Source organism: Centropristis striata, chromosome 20 (genome assembly GCF_030273125.1).
Source record: "Centropristis striata isolate RG_2023a ecotype Rhode Island chromosome 20, C.striata_1.0, whole genome shotgun sequence".
In the NCBI taxonomy this organism is placed as follows: domain Eukaryota; kingdom Metazoa; phylum Chordata; class Actinopteri; order Perciformes; family Serranidae; genus Centropristis; species Centropristis striata.
In genome coordinates, this window is record NC_081536.1 from 30,108,343 (window position 1) to 30,132,449 (window position 24,107).

Here is a 24,107-nt window from a genome sequence, read left to right on the forward strand (position 1 = left end):
ATAATATCATATCGTGACTCAAGTATCGGGATAAAATCGTACCGTGGGGCAGATACGCTGATTCACACCTCTAGTGTGAACCAACATAAGTCATATTTGTCAGCATAGTGACTCAGTGGCTTTATATTCCAGTTTCTGCCCCACAACAACTGTGTGCACGTTGCAACAAAGCAGCTTTTATGTGGACGTGAGACGAACTGTGACTGCTTTACGTCATCACTCACGTTAATTCACAGCTGATGGCGCCGAGCCAGTTTACATGAACCAGGGAATTCCAGTGATAACTGGCAGCTCGTAGCTGTTATAACACTGATCTGAGCTGTTATAACACTGATCCGAGCTGAGCCAACAAGGTGTGACTCCAGCTTCCTTTCCTTCCTGTTCTCTGACACACTTATGGAGCATTTTTCCCGCTAGTTACGGCTATTGTTTTAGAGCTATTTTAGACAGGGAGTAAATAATTTCAAAGGCATTTTGAGACAACAGAGAGAGGAGCTGTGGATGTTTTATCTGTTGTGCATTAACAACATACATCTTCAACAACATTAATCAGAGGAAGACGATTCTTTATTGAACCTAAAAAGCAAGTGTGTCCTCTAGCAACTCTTCAAATAGGTGTTATTATGAGTACATAAATCACAATATATGACATATGGGTCAGTGACGCAGTGTCAGTTGGTGTAACCCGTCATTTTTTCCCCATAAAAATCTGATTATATACAGGGAAATAAATGTGAACTAAAATGAGAAAAAATACAATCCAAGTTTACATTGCAACACTATGGTATATAATACATTTTTGTACATAATTTGTCAAAACTTTTGAAAAAAATGGTTGCATTTAGAATATGTTCTACTCAATATTGACAAAGTAGAAATACTAAAAAAAAAGTTTTTTAAGTGTTAAGTGTTAAGTGTTTTTTAAAATTATAGTAATTATATGTATAAGTCCACTTAAATACCATGTAGGCGGATGAAGTATTTAATATTTATCATTTTTTGTGGTTACACCATTTGACATCTTGCCAAACCTTATTTGTCATATTTTTCATGTTATATATATATATATATATATATATATATATTTACTCCTCCCCACTTAATGAACAGGCTACACCCATAAACATCAGGACATGCATGGAGACAATGAGACTGATTAGTTATGTGTCTCTCAGCCTGGGCTTGTTGTTTGTGTGAGACAATCTCTTGGGATGCATGATATGGATTTTTTTTTTACAACCAATGACGATAACCGATAATTACTTGCTTCTCACGACTAAAAGTTTATAACCTGTTGTTCAAACCTTAGGGTAAGAAAGGCTCGGATGTATTGAGCAAAATCATGGAAAAAAATATTAGACCACCATTGTTTTCTTCAATTTCTTGTTCATTGTAATGCCTGGTACAACTAAAGGTACATTTGTTTGTTTGTATCTAGTCATTTTCCATGGTTTTCTTGATAATAACCAAAATCATTATCAAGAAATCCACGGAAAAATGTCTAGATATCAGCTCTTAAATTCAACTCTTATCAGCTATTTTTGTTGTTATTGAAGAAAACAATGGTCTAATCATTTTTCCATGACTGTAGATGATTTTATATCCCATAACTCTGACTTAACAAGATCTAACTGACATCTCTCTTGTTAACACAATGGACAAATAACAGTTCTGACTCTTCAAATGTTCATTTACATTCTCTGGTAAAGTGTATCATAAAGGTACTTTGGCATTAAGTAATACCTATTATCCAGTGATGAATAGATGAATCATTTGTTATTTCAAAGTTGTGTAAGAATTCCTCCCTGAATCCTTGCGAAACATGTTTTTTTATAAGTTGCAATCGTGTTGTCTTCCTCTGAACTTGTGAAAATTTTCCAGAAAAGAAACATATTTGGCTCTATAGTCACGGGATGGTTTGTTCTGCTTCTCTGTGATTATTGGTGGATCACAAACCTACCACCACTTACTGTGTTTGAGTGTATAGATGCTGTGCTTGTTAGATCAGTGAAAGCAGTTTGGCTTCATATCACCTGCTCTGTTTATTGGTAATAATGTCCTCTTGGAAATAACATATAAATCATAGATCTGTAAGCTGAAAGTTCTCGGCTCTAGCTTAGCTCAAAACACAAACACACAGACTCAGTCAGCACACTAGCATCTTGTTTCCGAGCCTGGCTGAGAGTTGCTTCGGTTGTTGGTTAGAATACCAAATGTTGTAGTCCACAAAGGTGAGAAATGTAAAAAGCTAACTGAGCAACGCCATAGAAAGTGGATTTACCAGGGCTTTTCCGCCCGGTGCCCAATTGCGAGCGGTTCTTTGGTTTTCCACCACCAAAGAACCGGCTCCCGGCCGGGAAAACTGGTTTCACAGCGGCAACAACTCTTTGCTGGTCTTGAACCGAAAAAGCGCTTGGTCAGGGGCTGGGGGCTGGGCTATCTCACCAACAAGATGTGACTGCAATGTGATTGATACGGGCAAGCTAGCTTGCTAACGTTAGCGGGCGATCGATTGTGTGCTAACATTAGCGGGCTAGTGAGACCAAGACCAACTCGTGCTGTTTAGAGAGACCAACTTAAACGTGTATCATTCATTTATTTGATTTGTTTAACAGCAATGTGATTGACACAGGCGAGTTAGCGTGCTAACATTAGCAGGCTATCGTGCAGGCTATGGTTTCCTCCATGTTTAGGCTAACTATTTTTACTTCCTGCCCTCCATTTGAAATCGCCCTGCCTTTGCACGTCATCATAATCACGTGACTGAAACCCAGCTATATCATAATGAATCGTTCATGCAGCTGCAGACAGACGTGTTGTGGTCGCGCCACGTCCGAGCCTCCATGTGTTTCGGCTGTACACGAGAGCAGATGACATTTATGATTATGCTAAATTTCAGCAGCAGCGCTCATAACAAAGACAACCTTCCACATGGTGGTAGGCTTGTTTGAGATTAATGATTTTTTTCCAAGCCAGTGAGCAGATCATCAGTGTGAAACATGGGGGTAATAATCAGTCCAAGCACAAATCCTTACAGGCTCCAGAGTCGTCTTTTCTTTCTTTTTTATAATAACTGGTACAATCGGAGTGGCTGAGGCTCCAGCACCTCTTCTGATCAATGATTTCAGCTCTGCTTCAACTTTCAGTCTTATTGCATTGGAAGCTAGTCTGAACTCTGATCAGCTGCCTGGTTGTTGTTTCTGTCATGCTTCCCAGTTCTTCTTTAAACACCTCATTTGTCAGACCTGAGTCACCTTTGCACAACATGCAGACTGCAGGCCAGTTGAGTCTGATTTTCTCAAGCCATGAGAAACCTGAAACGAATGGAAAGTTTCTTTAACAACATAACTGTTTGACCGTTCACTTGGACTGTCTGTGACACTGTTAATCCTCTTGTTGGCGCCGGCTCTCTGCTGTAGCGTCTTCAGGAGGAGACTGGATGGTTGTGATGGAAGGTGCTGCATCAGACACCAGGGAGACTGCCAAAACCAGTTTTTCCACTTTGTGGACCCCCAGTGACTGACAGCCCAAACACTGCTGCCTGATCTGATGAGCTCACAGCTGTGGTGTGGCTTTTCTGCACATTATGTCCAGAACGTCTCTTTTTCAACCCAGTTCACTTACTTTTGCACGTGTCTTCAAGGTGCCCCCTTTTAAGATAAGATAAGATAAGATAAGATAAGATAAGATAAGATAAGATATACTTTATTCATCCCAGAAGATAAATTTAGGTGTTCCAGCAGCCAACATACACACAACACAACACAACACAACACAACACATGTATACATACATATTCCACAGATACAAAACATGAGGCCACAATACATAGCCTAGGATAGAAAAAGTTGAATGGATGGTCAATGTGCATTAGTAGCTGTTACTCATAGATAACAGTTACAGCAAGTGTGCAAATATACAGGTGTGCAAATACACATGTGCAAAAAATACAGTTTGATATATACATACAGTATAAGCAGCTTAAATGTTCTTCTGTCCTTACTAAAAGGGGAGTCATTATAAAGTGCAATTGCAGTAGGTAAAAAAGTATCTTAAATCAATTTAGCCACATTTCGTGCAATTTAGGTCCTTACACTCCAACACTCTGCTGCAAAATGTCACATCAGTAACATTTGCTCGTACTTTATCCTTCTATTACTCGTTCAGTTTTCCACTTGAACCGAGGTTATGAGCCTCTTTAGCAGCTTATTCCATGGGGTCAACTTTGATGGACCCTGTCTCCTCTCACATCAGCTAACATGTAGGAAAACTTTGTACAAATGATTTCTGACGGAAAGCCCCTTTAGGTAAATCTAAACCTGCTTTGTTACACTGGAAACCCTGCGTAAAGACACTGTGTTGGCATAAGAATGCAACTGTGGTTTCAGACAGACCCCGGGGATTTGATGGAGTTAAATTGAAAGAAAATGATTTCATAATCCAGAGGCTTGAGGCTTTTGGTTTTATTAACCGCTGATCTGAACTCATGTTGAGGAGGGCTGAAGGCAAGTCAAGAGGCGGGTCATATCCTAAACAAGTCACCAGACTATCACAGGGCTGACACAACCATGCACGCTCTCATTCACTCCTACGGGCAAATCAAATTAAGCTGCATGTCTCTGGACTGTGGGAGGAAGCCGGAGGACCCGGAGCACGCTGACACGACGAAAGTGCTAACCACTACACCACTGTGCAACCACAGTAAATCTGGGTTCATAGTCACTGTTACAATAACACTAACAACTAAGAAGAAATGTGTAGTAACAGTGTCTTTAGACCAGGCCGCTGGAGGCAGTATCAAAATGACCAAAAAAAGACACAAAATTACTAAAAAAAGACACAAAATGACAGAAAAAAACTAAATGACTTAAAAAAGATACAAATTGACCAGAAAAAGACACAAATTGACCAAAAAAAGACACAAAATTACCAAAAAAGACACAAAATGACAGAAAAAAACTAAATTACTTAAAAAAGACACAAAATTACCAAAAAAGACACACAATTACTAAAAAAAAAAGACACAAAATTACTAAAAAAAAAAAAAAAAGACACAAAATTACCAAAAAAAGATTTCCACTTCTTCCGGTAACAACAACACGGCAGATAAAGATTAACGTCGTCATAGAAACAAGTGAAACAAAGCTCCAGCTGGAGCAATAAAGGGACCTTCCACACACAACACGGTAAAGAGACATTCATATAAAACTCACATTAAACTTTCATATCAAGGTGAGGGCCACAAAATTGTCACGAGGGCCGCAATTTGAGTTTGTGTATCCGAAGGTAAAACTCTGGGATCAGCATTCCTCATATCACATTAAAAGTAGAAGCAGCCCAGTGTTGTGTGCAGCCTGTTGTGTACGAGTGTTGCTAAGCCAATGAGTCAGAGCCATTCCACATCAGAGCAGTTTAACAAGACTTCATGGCTCAGTGAGAAATACCCATGGTGTGTGTGAGAGCTGTGGGGAGTGTGGGAGGGAGCGGAGAGGAGAGAGAGCAGATGGTGCAGGAGTTCTTCCTCTTTTTAGACAGAAAAGGACGGCGAGGATCGGATAATCTGTGCTGCAGCTCTTCTGATTGTTAAACTCCAACAACCATTTCTCGACTTTGAAGTGTGAAGTCAGATTTTCCGAAGTGCTGGCGTCTGGTGAAGACGTGCTTTTACATGTTTGAGCCAATGTGCTGAGAGTGTGGCACATTAGGGGGGTTCAGAGCCAGGACAGTATCTGCTCCAAGGCCCTGCTGGCCTGTCTGCAGCAGAGCATGAACTCATGGAATATGTGACCACAACGGTGACTTTTCTGGGAAACGTAGATGTCATGTAAACATATGTAAACCCTGACAAAAGCTGTTAAATCACACTGAAGGGGGGAACAATCAGAGGTTAGCAGGATTCTCTCACAGGCGTGTTAACATGAAAGAATGTCTTCTATTTCACTCAGCTTCACTTCCAAATTGCTTGCCAAACACTTTTAAAGACACTGGCTGCCTCAGAACAGTCTGACAACTCAAAATTTCCACAGAATATAAAAATAGTGGATCAGTTTCCTCTTCCAGAACTTCTCTGACATGTGAAATGCATAGAAGCTCACTTTACAGCACGGGGAAAAACTTGAAAAGATGGACCAGCGTCAAATGCTTTTCAATTTTATTGGCTTACTGAGGCAGTTTTATATGAATATACTTGTACTACATACTGGCGGTTGTATGGATGGACTGGCTTTAGATTGGTATCAGCTGCTGATATCATGTTTCTTGTCACAGAGGAACCAAATCATGTAGAGTTGGTGAGTTGCCAATGAACTGTAGATGGTTCCCTGTGGTAGAGTGAGTGGAGAATAACTTGCTGTGAGCTGTGAATCTTCTCAGTCAGACCGTTTACATGAAACTTGAAAAAACCGACAACTATCACTGGATAACTGAAGTGTGTGTAAACGTGTTAGTCCGACTAAGGCCCCGTTTACATGAAGACGCTTGCGGGTAAAAACAACAAAATATTTTATCGGAAGTGCCTTTCGTTTAGACGGTGAAGACGTTTTTGGGGCTTAAAAACGCAAAAATCTGTGGAAGTGTGAAAGTGGAAAAGTTGAATCCACTCCACCGTAGCGTGTCGTCTACACTGCCAAGTCGCAAAACTCTGCTCAGATCTGCTCACGTCACTTACGTGTTTACGTCACATACATGCTCCAGTACAGGAAAATAAACAAACGTGGGATTATTTCCATGCGTCGGACCTCCAAGCTGCTCTGGCAGCTCTAATAAACTTACAGGAGTCTTTCCACCAAATGTACAGGATATGTACAGATAGTATTAGTGAACAGAGAAGGATCTGTAATTAACTCTATCACAGTTAGGATGCACCAATGCACCTGGGAGATCTAGTGATGGTGGAGAACTTTGTGGAAGGAGTAGCTGATGAAAATGTGTGGCGTGAAAACTTCCACATGCCCAAAGATGCTCTTATCGCTTTAAGTGATGCCGCCTGGCATGCATACCCAATCACATTCACACACTTTAGCGTCTTCGTATGCAGCAAATTTCCTCCCGAAAACGATTGTCTAAACGCAGAATAAAAAGGGAAGACGCAACGCCACTTTTGCGTCTTCTAAAAGCCTAATATCGGAGTTCTCCAACACAGACACAGTGTAGATGTAATGCTACCATTCTACTGGTACATTTAACTGTGCATCACTAACACAGAGCCACAATACTCTTCTAGGTAGAGGGCGGACTTCTACTATTGATGTTAATAAAAACTCAGTTCTGGAGCCCGTTCTTTGTACATGAGTCACTCAGTTATCTACATTAGAATGGAGCAGGTTTGGATATTTTGGAGCTGTGGTCAGAGCAACAAGTCCTTAAAGGTACAATGTGTAAAATATGGTGAGAACTTTAACCCATTTAAGGCGGGAAAGCATTACCGCATTTCTACCATTAAAACCAGGGGCACTGTTGTGTTATTCTACCATTAAAGCCAGGAGAGCGGATACGTCGTTTTGTAGTATTTGTAGTTTTTTCCACCTATTTTCGGTCTCTTGGCTAATGAAATGCATCAGAATACATGTGGAGTGTCGCAATGCAATATGGGACTTTTCCAGAACTTTGAAATCATGGTGGAAGACGACTATAATGGAGGGAGCTTAGATATAACGGGTGTTAGCTCTCAAATACTTTTTGAATTTAATTTCTATCTGCTACAGAGGCTGAAAAATCTATTTTTTAGTAGGAAGCGTTGACACTTCTGTTGAATTTCCAGAAAAACTTTTTTTTTCAGCTTTTTTCAGGTTTTAGGGGGTTATTTTAAAATCGCCCAGAGGTTTTCCAGGCATTTTTTCCAGGCGTTTTAGGCCTAAATGGATTAAGACATAAGAAATGAACATTATCAACTGATATCAACAGAAATAGGAACACAAACCATCTCGTCCCGGCCCGTCTTCTCCTGTAATACTACTAGAGGTGATAGTGATTTACTGTAGTCCAACATGAGAACACGAAGATGGCGGATTTTAACCACGTTGAAGGTTCACTCCATGGTTAGTGGCATAGGAAACACAGAGATGCCTTAAGATCTTGGCATGCAACAGTTTAAAACCATTCCAACCAAGAAACAGTGATCAGAGGCAAAGAAAAGAAGTGATAAATAGAGCTTGAAGTGGAAAAAACAAGTGCCAGTACTCAATTTGTGCTTTTTCTGCATTAGTTCATGGTGGAAATGTCTTTAATTGTGTAAAGGAAACAAAATGTTTCAGACGACAATCCAAGGTATACAAATAATGTCTATAATTCAGTAAGGCTCTCGACATTCTGCATTGCTTTTAAATACACTACAGGCCAAAAGTTTGGAAGCAAGATCAAATTTGTACAAAAAAAGATCATAGTTTCATTGCTATACTTTGCAATACTTTGTGATTATTATATAAAGTCACTTATTAGAACACATTTTTACTATAATTACCAGGTCTTTGGGGTTTTATTGCTTAACTTTGTGTATACTTATTTCCTTAATGTATAAATCTCTTGTTTCTTTACTCAGCTGCTTCAATTTTAGCCATTTCTGTGGTAGTTTGTCAGAGATATGAACACAGCTGAGATTTATTGGGATTTTTGTATCCAAACTCTCAGAAGCCAAAGAGCTAGAGTGAATAATGCAAGCTGTGGTTTGTTTTATTACTTTTGAACTGAAGTTGTGACTCTTCCAAATCGTCTCAACCCTAAAACTAAGCACCTATTTTCTTTTGTTAACATTTATTCAGCAATGGGCTGGCAACATCAATGTTTACCTAAAGGTCAATGGAGGAAAATGGTTCAATTCAATAAAGGTAAAGTCTGATCATGCAGTAAACACATCCAAAAATCCAAATAATCCATACTGGTTTTTAAGAAAGCCATTGTGAACAGAAAATTTAAGTTGCTTCCAACATTTTGGCCTGTAGATGTATTGCCCTTTATTTACAAGTTGCACCTAAAGGCACCATAAAGTCTGTCAGCCCACCACAGAAATACAATTTTCCCCAAAACAAAAGGAAGGAACTCAGACAAACAAAAAGAAGGCGCCTGTCAAAACCTGCTGTACTCACACTATGTGATTTTTATGACTCTGGAGGGAACTGTTTGATCTTTTTTCATCTTCCTTTGTACTGGTTGTCCTTCCTGAGCTTTGGTGAGGACTCTATCTGAGTGTGGTTGGCACAATTAGGCCTGTCATTATAACACATTTTTTTAGGACGATATATTTCCCCAGAAACTATCACGATAAACTATAGTATCCTTGATTGTCTTTTTCGGACCATTTTATGCCGATGATCTAATGATATTAGAGCATAATAAGGACATCCTTTTCCACAGCAATGCACTTTTAAATCTCTAAAGAATATTAAACATTGGAATTGAAATGTGGAAGAACCGTATTTGGAAGAGTTATTCTTCAATGACTTGCGCAAGGAGAACTTGACTATGACGGCATATCAGCACCAAGTATGAATAAAAATCTAAATACAAACCTGGGGGGAGTATTTTCTAGCAGATTCACCACTTCAAATCTGATAAATCTGCACTTTTTTTTCTCGTAGATTTGCCACTTTAATCTCGCAAATGTATTTCTCAAAATATTACCCCCCTCCCCCGGGTCCGTATGTTTTACACATTCTGGCAATATTTCAATGAGTGCCCTATTAAGGGTTAAAATATTCTCGATAAATAAAACATAAACAAAAAGACTACAACCAAAACTAATAAAATAGACTCTCAGGCTGTTAACAAAAATTTGCACTGAGATAAACATTATGTATTATATTGTTTTATCTTATAAATAATATATAATCATCTGGAATTGCTGCTTGGGAAATCCCACAGAGAGCAGGTTGAGTGACAAGAGAGGGAAAGAAGCTGCGCGACTGGCTTATGTAAATAAACACGCATGTAAACAACAGTATATCGAGTCCAGAAAAAAACTATCGTATCCATTTTATATATCGAACGATATAGTAATTATTGTGACAGGCCGAAACACAGTGCTACAATTTGTCTCTTCCAACATAATATTTTACAACTGAAAGGTTCAGCTCATTTCATTCCACATTCAGGATCTGTGACAGGACTAGTCCAACTGCTACAGTGTCAGGCTAGGAATGTTTTACGACATGGGTGGAAGAAAACTTGAAAAGGAAGTTTTTTGCAATTGCATGGTTCAGTTTGGTGGTCTTGATCTGAAAAGTCCATTTCCATTTTGTGTCCTAGCATAGTAACAGTCTCAGAGGAACTTCAAGTAGTAGTTAGTCGTCCCTAAGATGGTTTAAAGTTCTTTCACAGACGTTTCTTGTGGCATCTTCTCAATGTCATCATGCGTAGAAGAGAAGATGTGCTCCCAGCCTCTATTCAAAGTATTTAATTTACCTTTTATGTGGCGAAAACCATGTAAAATGTAGTTCATTTTGTTTTTAAATCATTAAAATGAGTCTGGAGCCATAGACTGTATATAAATAATGGACGTAGTCACCGTGACATCACCCACTGGTTTGTGGCCCGTTGGAAGCATCGAGTTTTGCGTTACACTCGTCACCATCTTGTGGTGCCATCTTGTTTTGGATACGCGGAGCAGACCATATTTGGACTGTAGAGGAGGAGAGGGATCTGATCATTGACTACAGCCTCTATACACCTCAACCTGAGGTGTCGCTGAGAAATCTCTGCTAATTCATGTTAGCATTAGCTGTAGCATTAACTGGGATGTCCATTTTGGCTAGAGAAAAACAAAATGTTTGTTACTTAACTCAGAAAACTGAGCAGCCACTCCTTGGAGTGTCTGTTAGTCCAACCAAACGCTGAACAAGACATTTTTACTGAACAAAATGTTCAAATAAAGTGTCATTAAGTGAAAATACAGTGAAATGGTCAAAGTTATGAGACCAAACCGCTAAAGTCCTTTTTTAAAATATATATAACTTTATTGACACGTTGCCATGGATACGCATTGTTCTGCTTCTCTCCTGAGGATGGCTCGCCTTGTTAGTGACCTGTCAATCAAAGGTAGCCACGCCCCAAATCATACGATTCTTTATCACCTATTTTCTTTAGAGTTAATAAATCAAATGAGAAGTTTTCTAATGTTGTATTGAAATTTTTGGTAGAATGCAGCTTAAGGCACTTCCTGGTTTGCCTCCCTGCTCAGACCTGGAGGTTGCTCCCTGGTCTGGAGGGAGACTTTATTTAATATAAATGGGTGGCTTGCCCCTCCATATTAACCCTATAGTCCTATTTTATGAGATTGAATAAGTAAGAATTTCAGGTAGGACATTCATCTTAATACAATTCATTACCAATAAGTGATGAAGGCAACTGCACACATCTGTCGACATCAGGTGAAACTGATTTGAAATTGTTTCCACTGAAAGTATTACAGAGATCTGTTGTCTTGTTCAGATGCTGGCCAACTATTTGGGAGGAGTGTTGTTACAGCTCTGTTTTCATACCTGTGTGTGTGTGTGTGTGTGTGTGTTTGTCTTTATATAATTGTGAGGGCCAACCCTTGGCAGAAGACGAACATTGTGAGGACATTTGTAGTTGTGAGGACATTTTGCCCTCACAAAGAAAATGCTAGGATAGCCTCTAAAGGCCTTAATTAATCATCTGTATTTAATGCATTAAAAGGGAAATGTAGCTTCCTATTAATGGCTAACTGAATGTAAACACACATGAAGAGATAACGTGAGTAATGCTGAGTGTGCAGTCAACATCTGTTCCAGTTTCAGGCTCTAATCAGACTTAATGTCTGTAGTCAGATAAGCTCACAGTATCAGTGTGAAAGCAAAGAGAGCACCTGGTTCATGTCGCGGCCCAACCCACCAAGAAAAAAAACAGCAGAAGAGGGTGAACAGCATTTCACTCATGACACATCATAAATTTCACAATCAGCGTTAAATCATCCTTTCAGACAAATGCCGTCAGACTGACGTATGGGTGCTTTTATTGGTGTTTGTCTTTGTTGAGTTAGATGATGTTTCTGGTGTCATCCCTAAAGGCTCACACCACCTCTGAGATGATTCTTCATTATGTCAGTGTGTTGTTAGTGACTTAATTGGTTTTATATTTGTCTGGATGTGGAGCGCCACATATAGCGACCATATGTGATTCAGTGTCAAAAATGACTAGTTGTAGGTAATTTCACTCTGTGAATTAGAGGTGGGGGGAAATCAATACAGCATAGTATTGCAATATTTTGTGTGGCAATATTATATTGATTCATGGCTGCCAAGTTCTGGAGGCCATAGTGTCACTTTTAGTAATATACTGGAGATACTGGTATCTAAGGAATCTATGGGCACCATGTGTGTCAGGATATCATGTCGGGAAGTTGTCAAAATAGTGCTGCAAAGTTCGGCTTTTTTTATGTTTCATTCCAAAAAATGGAGAGCAGTGAAGCTTGTTGTTTGTGAAAGTTTGATAAAATGCTGCAGCTGTTGTCATCCATACATGTTTGATATTAGTTCAGTTCAGTTTGACTGAATACTTTGTTGGTCAGTCTGTGGGTTTGACTCTCATTGTGGAGAAATAAAAAGACTGAAGTGAGATGAATAGACTGAGAATTTTCTTTGATTGGACAAAACAATTCTTGATTTAATGTAATTCTATGGACACAAAATGCAGTTAAACAGTTAAATCACAATATATTGTATCACAATACTCACCATATCACAAAATGCTTAAAATCACAATAACATCGTATCGTGACTCAAGTATCAGGATAAAATCATATCGTGGGGCCTCTCTGGATTCACACCTCTACACTCTAAAAGAATTACACTGGCTCAACTTAAAAAAATGTTGTAACAATTTGCATTTATCTTTGTAAGTAATTCCAACTAAGACATTATTGAGTATTTCCCATGAAATACTATGTGTTAATGTTACAACCAACATTATTTGTTTTGTCCTCTACAAGCTTCATAATGTTGAACCAACTCAAAATCAAAGTTTTAGTGTTAATAAGTGGTCAAATTACTCTATTTAAGTTGCTATAACAGCTTTATTTTACTTTCTTTCTACTCAAAAAGGTCTTGCAAATTGTTACCTCAATTTTATTGCGTATAAGTAACTTATTTCACTTAAGTCAGACATATTGTAATACAATATTAAGTTTCATTACCTTGATACTTTTCCTTGTTAAGTGAAGGCAGAAATGCTTATCCAATATCAATATATTTCTGAGTTAAGACATCTTTCTTCATTTTTAATTTTGATTTATTTGATTCTTGAAATAAGTTATCAACTTAGTACAACAATGGACATGTAAATTTTTTTATTTTTTATGCTGAAAAAGCTCATTTTTTTAAAGTCATACTAACTAACCTCCTGAATCCTTTTTTAGAGTGTACTGTTCCCTTGAAAAACGATTACTTTTGGGTCCTTCTGATGTGACGGACCACTCATTGTGATCATGTATCTTGGACTCTCAGCAGCTCCACCTGGGATTCAAATCTGTTCTCCTAGCAGCGGTAATTTCATCCCTACTCTTTCCAGCTGCTGTGTAGTTAAGTAGTTTACCCCCACGACCCCCTGTAGGGCAAGTAGTTGTACTTGTAACCAAGTAGTTTTGTTGCCTCGGCCTAACTTTACTTTACTGAGACCATTCCACAGCGCTGAATAAATGTTTAAAACTGCGACTTTAGCTGCGAGGAAGTGTTGATATCCTCTCCTATCACCACTGGCAGGGCTGCTCATTGAAGATATGCTCCTGTGGGTAATATTAGAGCAGTGGTGGACTCAGACAGAACAAGGGCAGGGGTAAAAATAAAAAAAAGGGCCCCAGATGAATGCCGTGGGGCACCACTGCATAGAGAGGGCAGCTATAAGGCCCTTTCTCAAGTTCAGTGCACTCATTATCACACTGTATCCTGTGTTCCTTATTGGAAGGGCACAATAAAGGGCACTGAACTTTTTGGGCGTCCAACAGGGCACTTTTTTTTGGCTGTTTTTTTCACAACATGATGAAGTGATGAGTCTTTGTTGTCATTGCACGGTAGTATAAAAAAATATCTTAGCATAACGAAATTGAGGCACAGCTCTCCCGTCAGTGCAAAAAGATAAATATTAAATAAATAACCAACCGAGACATGCACCCATCAAACAATCAAACGGAAAAAAAGGACATCACACAAATCACAAAAGTTGAATTGGTTGGTGGACTTGCTGAATAATACGTATATCAACTGAAAAGTGTTGCAGATTACACTTCAAGTAAATTCAGATGACCATTTAAGTGAGTTAATTTCTCTGGATTGGCACATTAAGATTGGTTCGTGTTTCATCAGTGCAAAGCCACAGTGACTTCCTGACTTGCTCTCTGTGTGCAAACTGCCTCAATGGCCTCAGCAGAGAGAATGTGCTGAGAGGAAGCGAAACAAACCAAGACAGAGATCACAGCACGGGAATGAGGCGCTGCGACATTTCCTCCCACAGCCTGCCAATCAACAGAGATACGAAACTACCGGTTGCATCAAATGCCACAATAATAGATTCTCAGTGCCTGAATATTAGAAGAGGAAACAGGACAGAGAGGGCCGAGTCCTGCAGAGATACATGCGGTGGTGAACAGTGTTATCATGTCTGTCCACAGACCTCATTCTGGGTGTGTTTGATGATTAACTGGACATCAGGGTGGAGCCCCTCAACTCCCGGCGAGTCCTGTGTGTGTGTGTGTGTGTGTTCTGGTCCTGTAGTTACACACAGTAATGTGGCGCGCTGACAATCATAGTTTTATGAGAAAAGTCAACATGTAGGATCCGGATCAGGGCTGGTCCAGGCATCGGGATAAATCATACAAATCCTGAATCCAAACCTGTACTCATCCTTAATTTATTTTCCTAGTCTGTTAACATGTTGTGAATGGATGGATTGGACAAAAAATAACTAAGCAAACAATAGATAATATGATAGTTTGCGATCAGTGTGGATTAGAACAATCTGCCTCTTTGCCTCTTTTTCAGGTACCAACATAGGGGGGCTGGTCCACCGAAACCCTTATTTTTATATATATATACATATATATATATATATATATATATATATATATATATATATATATTATATAACAACTCTATTCAAAGATTTGTGTATTTTAGATAATTTTATCTAAATATATTAAATATAAAACTAAATAAATAAATAAATATTTGATCTTTTTTTACTTGATCACCATCTAGATAATAATATAATATATATATACACACACACACACACACACACACACACACACACACATATATATATATATATATAATGATCTAAAATACATAAATCTTTGAATAGAGTTGTTAAACACTTTTAAACACACTTATAACAAAATCAATTTGAAAATGTTTATTCACTGAAAACAAAATATAAAATCAATTTTTGTTTGTTTTTGTGTGTTTTTTGTAATTTTGTGGGAAGTTTTTGTAAAAAAAAAAAAAAAAAAGGATGTGTTTTCCGTGTGTTTTTTTGTGTGTTTTTATGTTTAAAAAAAATTTGTTTTTATGTGTGTTCTTGTAATTTTGTGTGTGTGTTTTTGTGTATTTTTTGTCATGAAAATGTTGATCCAGTAAGTCAAAATAAAAACTAATAATCAGGTCATATAGGTGAGGTTGTGCCGAAAAGAATGATATCAACAAGACATGGTAAAGATTTTTAAGTGGTTTATATACAGACAGAATGAAAAGGAGTCAAAAACCAACAAAATAGCCCCAAACTCCAAAGGGTTAACAGTGTGACGATATGTAGTTTATTATATTTTTCAGAGATTTCTGAGAGGAAGCCTCAGCCGTGAGAAGATCTGTCAGGATGCTGGGCTGCAGACGCCTCGGCTTTGTGTGTGTTTGGTGGAATTTGCGTTGAATAGTGAGTGTAAGGAACAGGAAAAGCTCCAACAGGGAGACAAAGAGAAAGGGACGTGTTCGTGACACCAGTCTGCTGTATCCTGGAGTTTACTGGTGTGTTTTCAGGGCTGGGTTACTGTTAGTTACTGTTGTGTTTCAGATTACACCACATCAACCTTTGGCCTTCATAAAGAAGATCAGAAAAGACACCAAACAATAACGCTATTTCATGTCTTTCTGCTCTATAGTGCTGCATACTCTAACAATAGTGTGCAGCATTGAATGAAAAGTAAAAGAAGGTCAATGTATATAAAGGAATCCCTGTTTTATTATCCTCACCAACCTAGAAAACAAACGTTTGTCTGCCTGGATTTGAGTTTGTTTTCACTGTGACTCTCTGGTGTGGTCTACAGACAATATGTTTTATGCTTTAGCAACAGGAGGAAATAACAGAACACTGTGATTCATAGTTTGTCTGAGTTCCAGTTATTGTACAAGTCATGTAAAAACGAGAGAGAGAGAGAGAGGAAGAGAGAGAGAGAGAGAGAGAGAGAGAGAGAGAGAGAGAGAGAGACAGAGAGAGAGAGAGAGAGAGAGAGAGAGAGAGAGAGAGAGAGAGAGACAGAGAGGGGAGAGTTTGTGTGTGTGTGTGTGTGTGTGTGTGTGTTTGTATATATGTGTGTGTATGTGTATATATATATATATATGTGTGTGTGTGTGTGTGTGTGTGTGTGTGTGTGTATGTATGTGTGTATATATCTGTGTGTCTGTGTGTCTGTGTGTGTGTGTGTGTATGTGTGTGTATGTATGTATGTATGTGTAGGCACACATTCACACAATATTGCATCTAACACATTCATATATTGTTGTTGTCTTTTTTTATGAACTATTTTTACTTAATGAATTGTATATTTATCATTGATTTATCTCGCTCATATATATGAAATTATCCATTTGTAATGCAATTTTATTCATATCGAGAATGGATTAAAACAGGTCATAAAAACCCTCCAGAATATCACATCAATGTACCAAGACCTTTGGAACAACATAGAAGAATACATGCTGTGATCTGAGTTCAAAAACTTTTGGAGATTTCTGTATTTTCAGCGATTGGATGACGAGCACTTCTGTTCTTCAAACTGCAGAGTAACCCCCTTATTGTCAACATACCTAGAAACGCTGCACATCCTCTGAACGCTCTAGGTCTCTAGTTTGTGGTTGTAAAGTTTCATGAGTCTGTGATTATCCTAGAGGTCACAGCAGGTTATTTTATACAGTGAGGTCGAGACTCAAGAAACGCCCTCACTGCACTGAACTGGATACTACTGATGATTAACATCATCCATCTCATCAGTTTCTTATCTCTAGCGTTAAAATTGCATCTGATAAGAAGAAAAACCAGCATATATCTGCCGAGGAGTTAACTCTACGGAGTCTTGGGCTATTTTGTCTGTTTGGCTATTCTGTTTTTTATTTATTATTTGTGTCTTTTTTTAGTCGTTCTGTGTCTTTTTTTAGTCATTTTGTGCCATTTTTTGTCTTTTTGTGTCTGTTTTGTGTTTTTTAGTTATTTTGTGTCTTCTGTCTTTTTTGGTCATTTTGTGTTTTTTTTTGGTCATTTTGTGTCTTTTTTTAGTCATTTTGTGTCTTTTTTAGTCCTTTAGTCCAACATAAAATGTGATTTTGAATCTTTTTTTTACTTTGAAAACACTATCATAAAGAATTATAAATGTTGCAAATGTGAACAAAGGTGTCAAATCTAACATATAAGAGGGTTCCATCCAGTTCTATCATTTTATACTAAAAATATTTGAGCTTGTCTCCAGTTTTACTTGGTATATCATCATCAAACTGAAACTGGCCTCATGGAGTTTACAGCCAGAACTTTAGAGGTAAATTTACAGTAGGGCTCCACGCTGCTTTGTTTTCTAGTCTGGATGTGAAGAAGAAGTCTGGATTTGGAGCTTTTGGAGACTCCAGAGGGTTAACATATTCACTTGTGTTTGAAGGATTGTGTCTGTGTGTTTTCACAAGAAGTCTCGCGTGTCTCGTGTTGGTTTTTAATTTAACCATGAAGCTGTGAATTAACAGCCAGTCCACAGTGTGCCTGGTAAACCTCTCACCTCATCAGGCTGACATTAATCCAGACACTAACCCGAGGTGAGCTGGTGATTATCGCTGCGTGTGTTTAACGGAGGGGGAGAAGGTCCGCACACGGTCTTGATTTTAAGGTCGTAATATTGGGAAACCGTCTTAATTCTTTCAAGCCAGAAACACCTCATAAAATCCCTCTCTGTGTTGGTGCAGAGAGAGAGAGAGAGACAGCTGCTGAAGTTTCTCCTGTTGGAGCAGAACTCTCTGTTGGATCTGGAGCTGAAATTAAATGAAACACATTGTTTGATAGACAGACTCACTCAGGGGACCGTATGGCTTTTAATAAAGTCATCATTTGCCAGTTTTGTCCAGTTTCTTATGCACTTTTGTTCAGAATTCATAGTGAATTGAATTTCTTATGTTCCAACAATTGTTGGAACATAAGAAATATGGAAACAATTTCATAATTTTTTAGTCTTTTGGATTTTTAAAAATGACGAATGTTCAAATTTCATCTTTTTATTGTCAGATATCCAATCTACAGTCATGGAAAAAATTATAAGACGACCCTTTTTCTTCAATGTATTGTTCATTTTAATGCCTGGTACAACTAAAGGTACATTTGTGTGGACAAATATAATGATAAAAACAAAAATAGCTCATAAGAGTTTAATTTAAGAGCTAATATCTAGACATCTTCCATGGGTTTTTTTTTACAATAACCAAAATCATTATCAATTAAACTCATTATCAAATAACCTTAAGAACCTTTATTCTCCTTTACAATATTTCAATAAAATATGCAATGATTTAGATCAGTGTATATGATGGAATAGTGGCATTCGAATGTGTGAGAGGCACCAAATTTAGGCTTTTATGAAAAATAATTCTCCAGGGTGCATGCCCCGGACCCCCTAGTTGTTGTTTTTTTATTATTATTTGCTAATACTCAAGAGTATTTTTTTGTATCTGGCAACTGTTTGATAATTTGCACCTAATATTTAAGATTTAATTACTTTTATTAATCCAAGTCCACGGACTGCCCACTTTGCACTACATTTTAGATTAATGATTGATTTTTATTTAGTTGAATGTTTATTATTTATTTATACAGACTAAAAAATCATATTTTCTATATATTTTTCAGTATTTTGTAATATCATCAAGAATCATTACCACAAAAATACCCTGAAATACTGTGATAATCTTTTAGGGCCATATCGCCCAGCCCTATTATGTTCCTGAATCAAGTTTTATCAAACATATTTTAATCTGTTGTTTCTTGTCTTTGCAGCTTCTCTTTTCCGCTACAACGTTCTGTCGCTGGTTTACTTCCTCTACCTGCTGCTGCTGCCCTGGTTCTTATGTCCCAACAAGCACACTATCAGAGGTAAGATCAGCTGTGATTGCATGTTGGATGTCTTTCGCATTTACACCCACACAATTGTTTTTCCTCCACAAAATAAATGTGATTTCAATCTCTGTGACTTCAGTTTGTCTGTGCTCTGTTCTGTACTCAACTTCCTCTGGTGTTTATTCTCAGCCGTGGTGTGTATGTTTGGATATTAGCCGATATGAGTTTAAGGTCTAATCTTAATAAAGCTATAACATAAAAACAAGACATTTTTAAAAGTTTATCACAAATTACTCTGTTTTAACAAGATTTTCTAAATGTTACAACACATGACGTTATCTTGTTACATGATGAAATTTCCCCATTATTAAACCAAATCAATATACCTCATAAAACAAGAAACTTTAAATTGAAGAGTGTATGAAGGGAACACGATGAGGGGCCGTATAGTACATAATAATTTATTTTTCCCTCTCACATACACAAAAAATACCTCTCACATTCACAATTTTACCTCTCACATATACCAATTTACCTCTCACATACACACATTCACCTCTCACATTAACAATTTTACCTCTCATTCACAATTTTACCTCTCACATTAACAATTTTACCTCACATACACAGTTTTACCTCTCACATACACAATTTTACCTCTCACATACACAGTTTTACCTCTCACATTAACAATTTTACCTCACATACACAGTTTTACCTCTCACATACACAGTTTTACCTCTCACATACACAATTTTACCTCTCACATACACAGTTTTACCTCTCACATTAACAATTTTACCTCTCACATTTACAATTTTACCTCTGACATTAACAATTTTACCTCTCACATTCACAATTTTACCTCTCACATTCACAGTTTTATCTCTCACCTTCACATATTGACCTCACGTACACAATTTAACTTCTCATATTCACAAAATATGTGTGTATTTGAGGGGTAAAATTGTGAATGTGAGAGGTATTTTTCTGTGTATGTGAGAGGGAAGAATGAATTATAGGCTCATAGGTCACAGTTGTGTGCACACCTCTCACCAGTGCTTGTGACGGAGCATTTTCTTTTCCTATTTTTCTTGGAGCTTGCTCTCCTGCTTCATCACACAGTGCTAAAAATATGTTTTCCATATGTCAACAAATTAGAGTGCTGGAATATGTTTCCAGTTTGTCGTTTGGCCACAAACAGCAAATGTTGTGTATTCCTCGGCTGACAAGAGGGGCATTTTTAAGATTTGAGGGCATTGGGGGCTGTGGTCAGACCTCTGAGACCCCCCACCCCACATAAAAACACTCACTATGATGCTTTTTTTAAAGAACACATCCTAATCAAAAACTGTTGTTTTCTTTCCAGATTTATTATGAGTGTGATGTTGAATACCAAAAAAAATGGTATTTGTTAGTAATTAGTATTAGTACTCTTTTGCATGCTCACACAAAAAGCATGTATTTGTTTTGAGATCTGGAGCCATTCATTAAACATTTGGGGCCGTACGCCCAGGTCTAACACCACCGTCTGATGATGAGATTTGTGAAGTGTGTAAATCAGGGTTTGTACGGGTTCGTAATGTTGTATTTCCAAGGCTTAAAAGGTGCTTGGATTTTGGATAAAGTGCTTGTAAATTCTTGAAATTCTTACTGTATTTCTCTTGCAATCTGACTATATCCATCTATAGACAATAGCTAATCACACGTTCAATGTAAAAAATAATGAGTAGCCTATCTGAAATGAAGACCGTTCCTCCTAAAAGTGTAACACCATCACTGTTGGTATGGTTAAGTGAAATCTCCACCTTTTAGTATGTAAGTACTCATCTAAAACATGCAATTTATAACAGGTGTAAGATACTGGAAAAGCTTGAAAATGGACCTTGAAAGTCTGTGAAAAATGCTTGAATTTGACCACTGCTAAAGTGTACAAACCCTGGTATATGTATATGTCCATGTGAAATAACTCAGACTAAGTAGAAGACAGTTATTTAAAACTACACAGAGACTTCCTTCAGACACTCTCTGGGTACAAATGTGGTTTACTAAAGTACATGAATGACTCCACCTGGCCCAGCTGGTACAAACCCTGGCACAACCTCATGCACCAGGGGAGGTAACAAACCCTCGAGGGAGAGATGAGGTTGTCGCATTAGAGAGAAAGCATGCCTTCTGTGGAGGAGTTTTTTTTTTATCTTAATGTATGCCTCCGTCACACTAGTCAGCCAGGGTTGCCTTCAGCAGAAGTGAACCAGAACAGAAGGGATCAGCTCATTCTTGTTGTTTTCAACTTCTGGGCCTGAACTGTGAAGCCAATGTGGATGTGCCTTTAAAATTCTTTCTAATGGCCAGCAGGGGGCAACACCACAGGTTGCAAAAAGAAGTCTGTAAGGTGTTCAGTAAAGAGCTGGGTCTTTAGTCTCTTCTTTACAATTAAGAGGAACTCTGCAGACTCGATGAGTTCGGTAACTTGTCCCAGTGTAGTGAGCGGGAGGGTTTGTGGACCTGAATAAAGAAGTTCAGGTAGATGGGAAGTGTTCTAGTTTCTGTTTTGTGAATGAGTGCCAGGGTTTGAATTTGATGCTGGCAGTAACTGGGAGCCAGTGCATGGATATATCCAGTGGGGTGACATGTGCTCTTTTGGGCTGGTTGAAGACTAGATGCGGCAGCTGCATTCTGGATCAAATGCAGAGGCTTGAAAGTGCATGCATGGACACCTGCCAGTAGGGAGCTGCAGTAGTTGATACGTGAAAACACACGTCACTGGACCGGGAGTGGTTCTGCATGCTCAGCCAGGTAGGGCTGAATCTTCCGGACATTGTACAGGGGAAATTGACTTGATTTGCTGATTGGTTGGGATGATAATGAGCTCTGTTTTAGAGAGGTTAAGCTGATGGTGGCATTCTTTCAGCCATGTAGAGATATAGGCAAGGCAAGCAGAGATCTGAGCCGAGACTGTGAGGTTGTCCGACGGAAAGGACAGGAATAGCTGGGTATCATCATCAACATGAGGGGACCTAGCACTGACCCTTGAGGCACCCCTGTGGATAAGTCGTTCCATTCGGACACTCCTCCCCTTCCAAGATACTAAAAGTTGTAAGTGAGACTGCAGGATTCATTGCCGGGGAATATTTTGTAGGAGGTTGGACGGACCCTTTTTAGGAAGGGTTTTGACAAGTTGAAATTAAACTGATATTGTGATCCCAGTTGTTGTTGGATATAAAGTCATAGATTTGTTTCTAACTTATTTTCCACTCTCTTTCTGATCTTATCATCAACATACCTAGAGAGGCTTTTATTTTGGTGGGAGAAGATTTGAAGAGAGAGGAAGAGAAAGTGGAGGAGAGAGCAAAGGGGGAGTTCCCCTAACGGAAAACCCGCTGGCCTGCCAAAGCCCTGACATGTGCACACACACATACACAGGGGGGGGATAAAGTGACTAATAAGAAGCAGCACTGTTGGACTCTTAGGGGGAATAAAGAGACAGTTTAAGTTAAGAGTTGGAGATTACTCATCAACTGGCATGTGTTCAAATATTCAATTCTACACATATACATTATGGATAAGACTCCCATACTTGGTTTTCCTTGTCGGAGGGGATTTCAGTCCCACCAGCCAGAACGTGAAAAAACTGGGTGTAACTAAGTAGTGAATGAATCCGTCTCATACACGAAATTTGGAATTAATATCGACACATTTCATGGCCAATTGCAGCAGTCTTAGCAAGAGAAAAGTCAATGTTGATGGTGAGAGGCTGTTGTTTCCCTTTTGATTTTGTTTGACAGTGGAAATAAAGTAATTCTGGCTACTTTGTACTTCTTTCTTTAAATGATATGTTTAGAAAAAGACCAGGACCAAAGTGTGTATATATAAAGTCTTTGCAATGAAGTTTATTTCCATCGAAATAGGCCAAATTTGCTCCATATGTATGCACATTGCCTCATTTAAATATGTACAAATGGCACAGAATCACTGAGACGCTATTGGCTTGGCAGCACGGTTAGAGGTGTGTTTTGTGGAGTGTACAGTTTCGTTTTGTCTCATTTGCACACCTTTAGCGTGCCCAAATGCCATGCAATTATTTTGTGAAATCGGCCCTGAGAGAATCTAATTTAATATTCCTATAAATTCACCATCCGTGGACACTAGATGGTGTTGTTGTCACATGGTACAGAATGTATTAATTGTATAGTGTTCTATCTTTGGCATTTTATGTCGTACAACTATCAGAGTTATCACTTACCAGAAACACATGTAAAGTACAGTAGCTGTATGACTGAACTCAGATTTAGGCTTAAACAGGAAAGAACATGCAGTGTTATTTGCAAAGTCAGATTTATGATGCTGGTGACACGGTTAGCAAGAGGATTTATAACATACACGAATGCTGTCATTTTCTGTGTTTTACACCGATTTGAATTGGACTGATTTGTTTTGTTGCATTGTTTGTACTGAACTCTGTTCTCCTTCTGTCTCTGTGTCTTGCAGGTCACACTGGACGGTTCATCAGAGCAGTATTTGGCACCAGTCTACTCTTTGTACTGGCTCACATCTGCTTTCAGACAGTTCTATACACATACCCTCCTCTCAACGTCGCCATAGGTGACAACTGTTCACAATGGGACACCATCACCAGACATATAGGACTGTCCAGGTATGTGACTGTGTCAGTCAGGACTATTGAGGGAAAAGGTGTTGTCCTCTAAAGTGAAAATATTGATTTTTTTAAATTCTAGGAATTATTATATGTATGAACATGCAGGTGTTTGTAGATGGGAAAATGGTTGACCTTTTCTACCTTC

At 38.4% G+C, this 24,107-nt stretch overlaps 1 protein-coding gene across 1 annotated transcript in view; it reads left to right on the top strand.

The window, feature by feature from the left end:
• Nucleotides 1-24,107, top strand: part of piezo1 (piezo-type mechanosensitive ion channel component 1) — an 86,109-nt gene that overhangs the window by 4,717 nt on the left and 57,285 nt on the right. The window contains exons 2-3 of the mRNA XM_059359681.1: nt 19,243-19,338; nt 23,794-23,959. Of these exons, the coding sequence (XP_059215664.1) occupies nt 19,243-19,338; nt 23,794-23,959 (262 nt within the window). The remainder of the gene's footprint in view (nt 1-19,242; nt 19,339-23,793; nt 23,960-24,107) is intronic.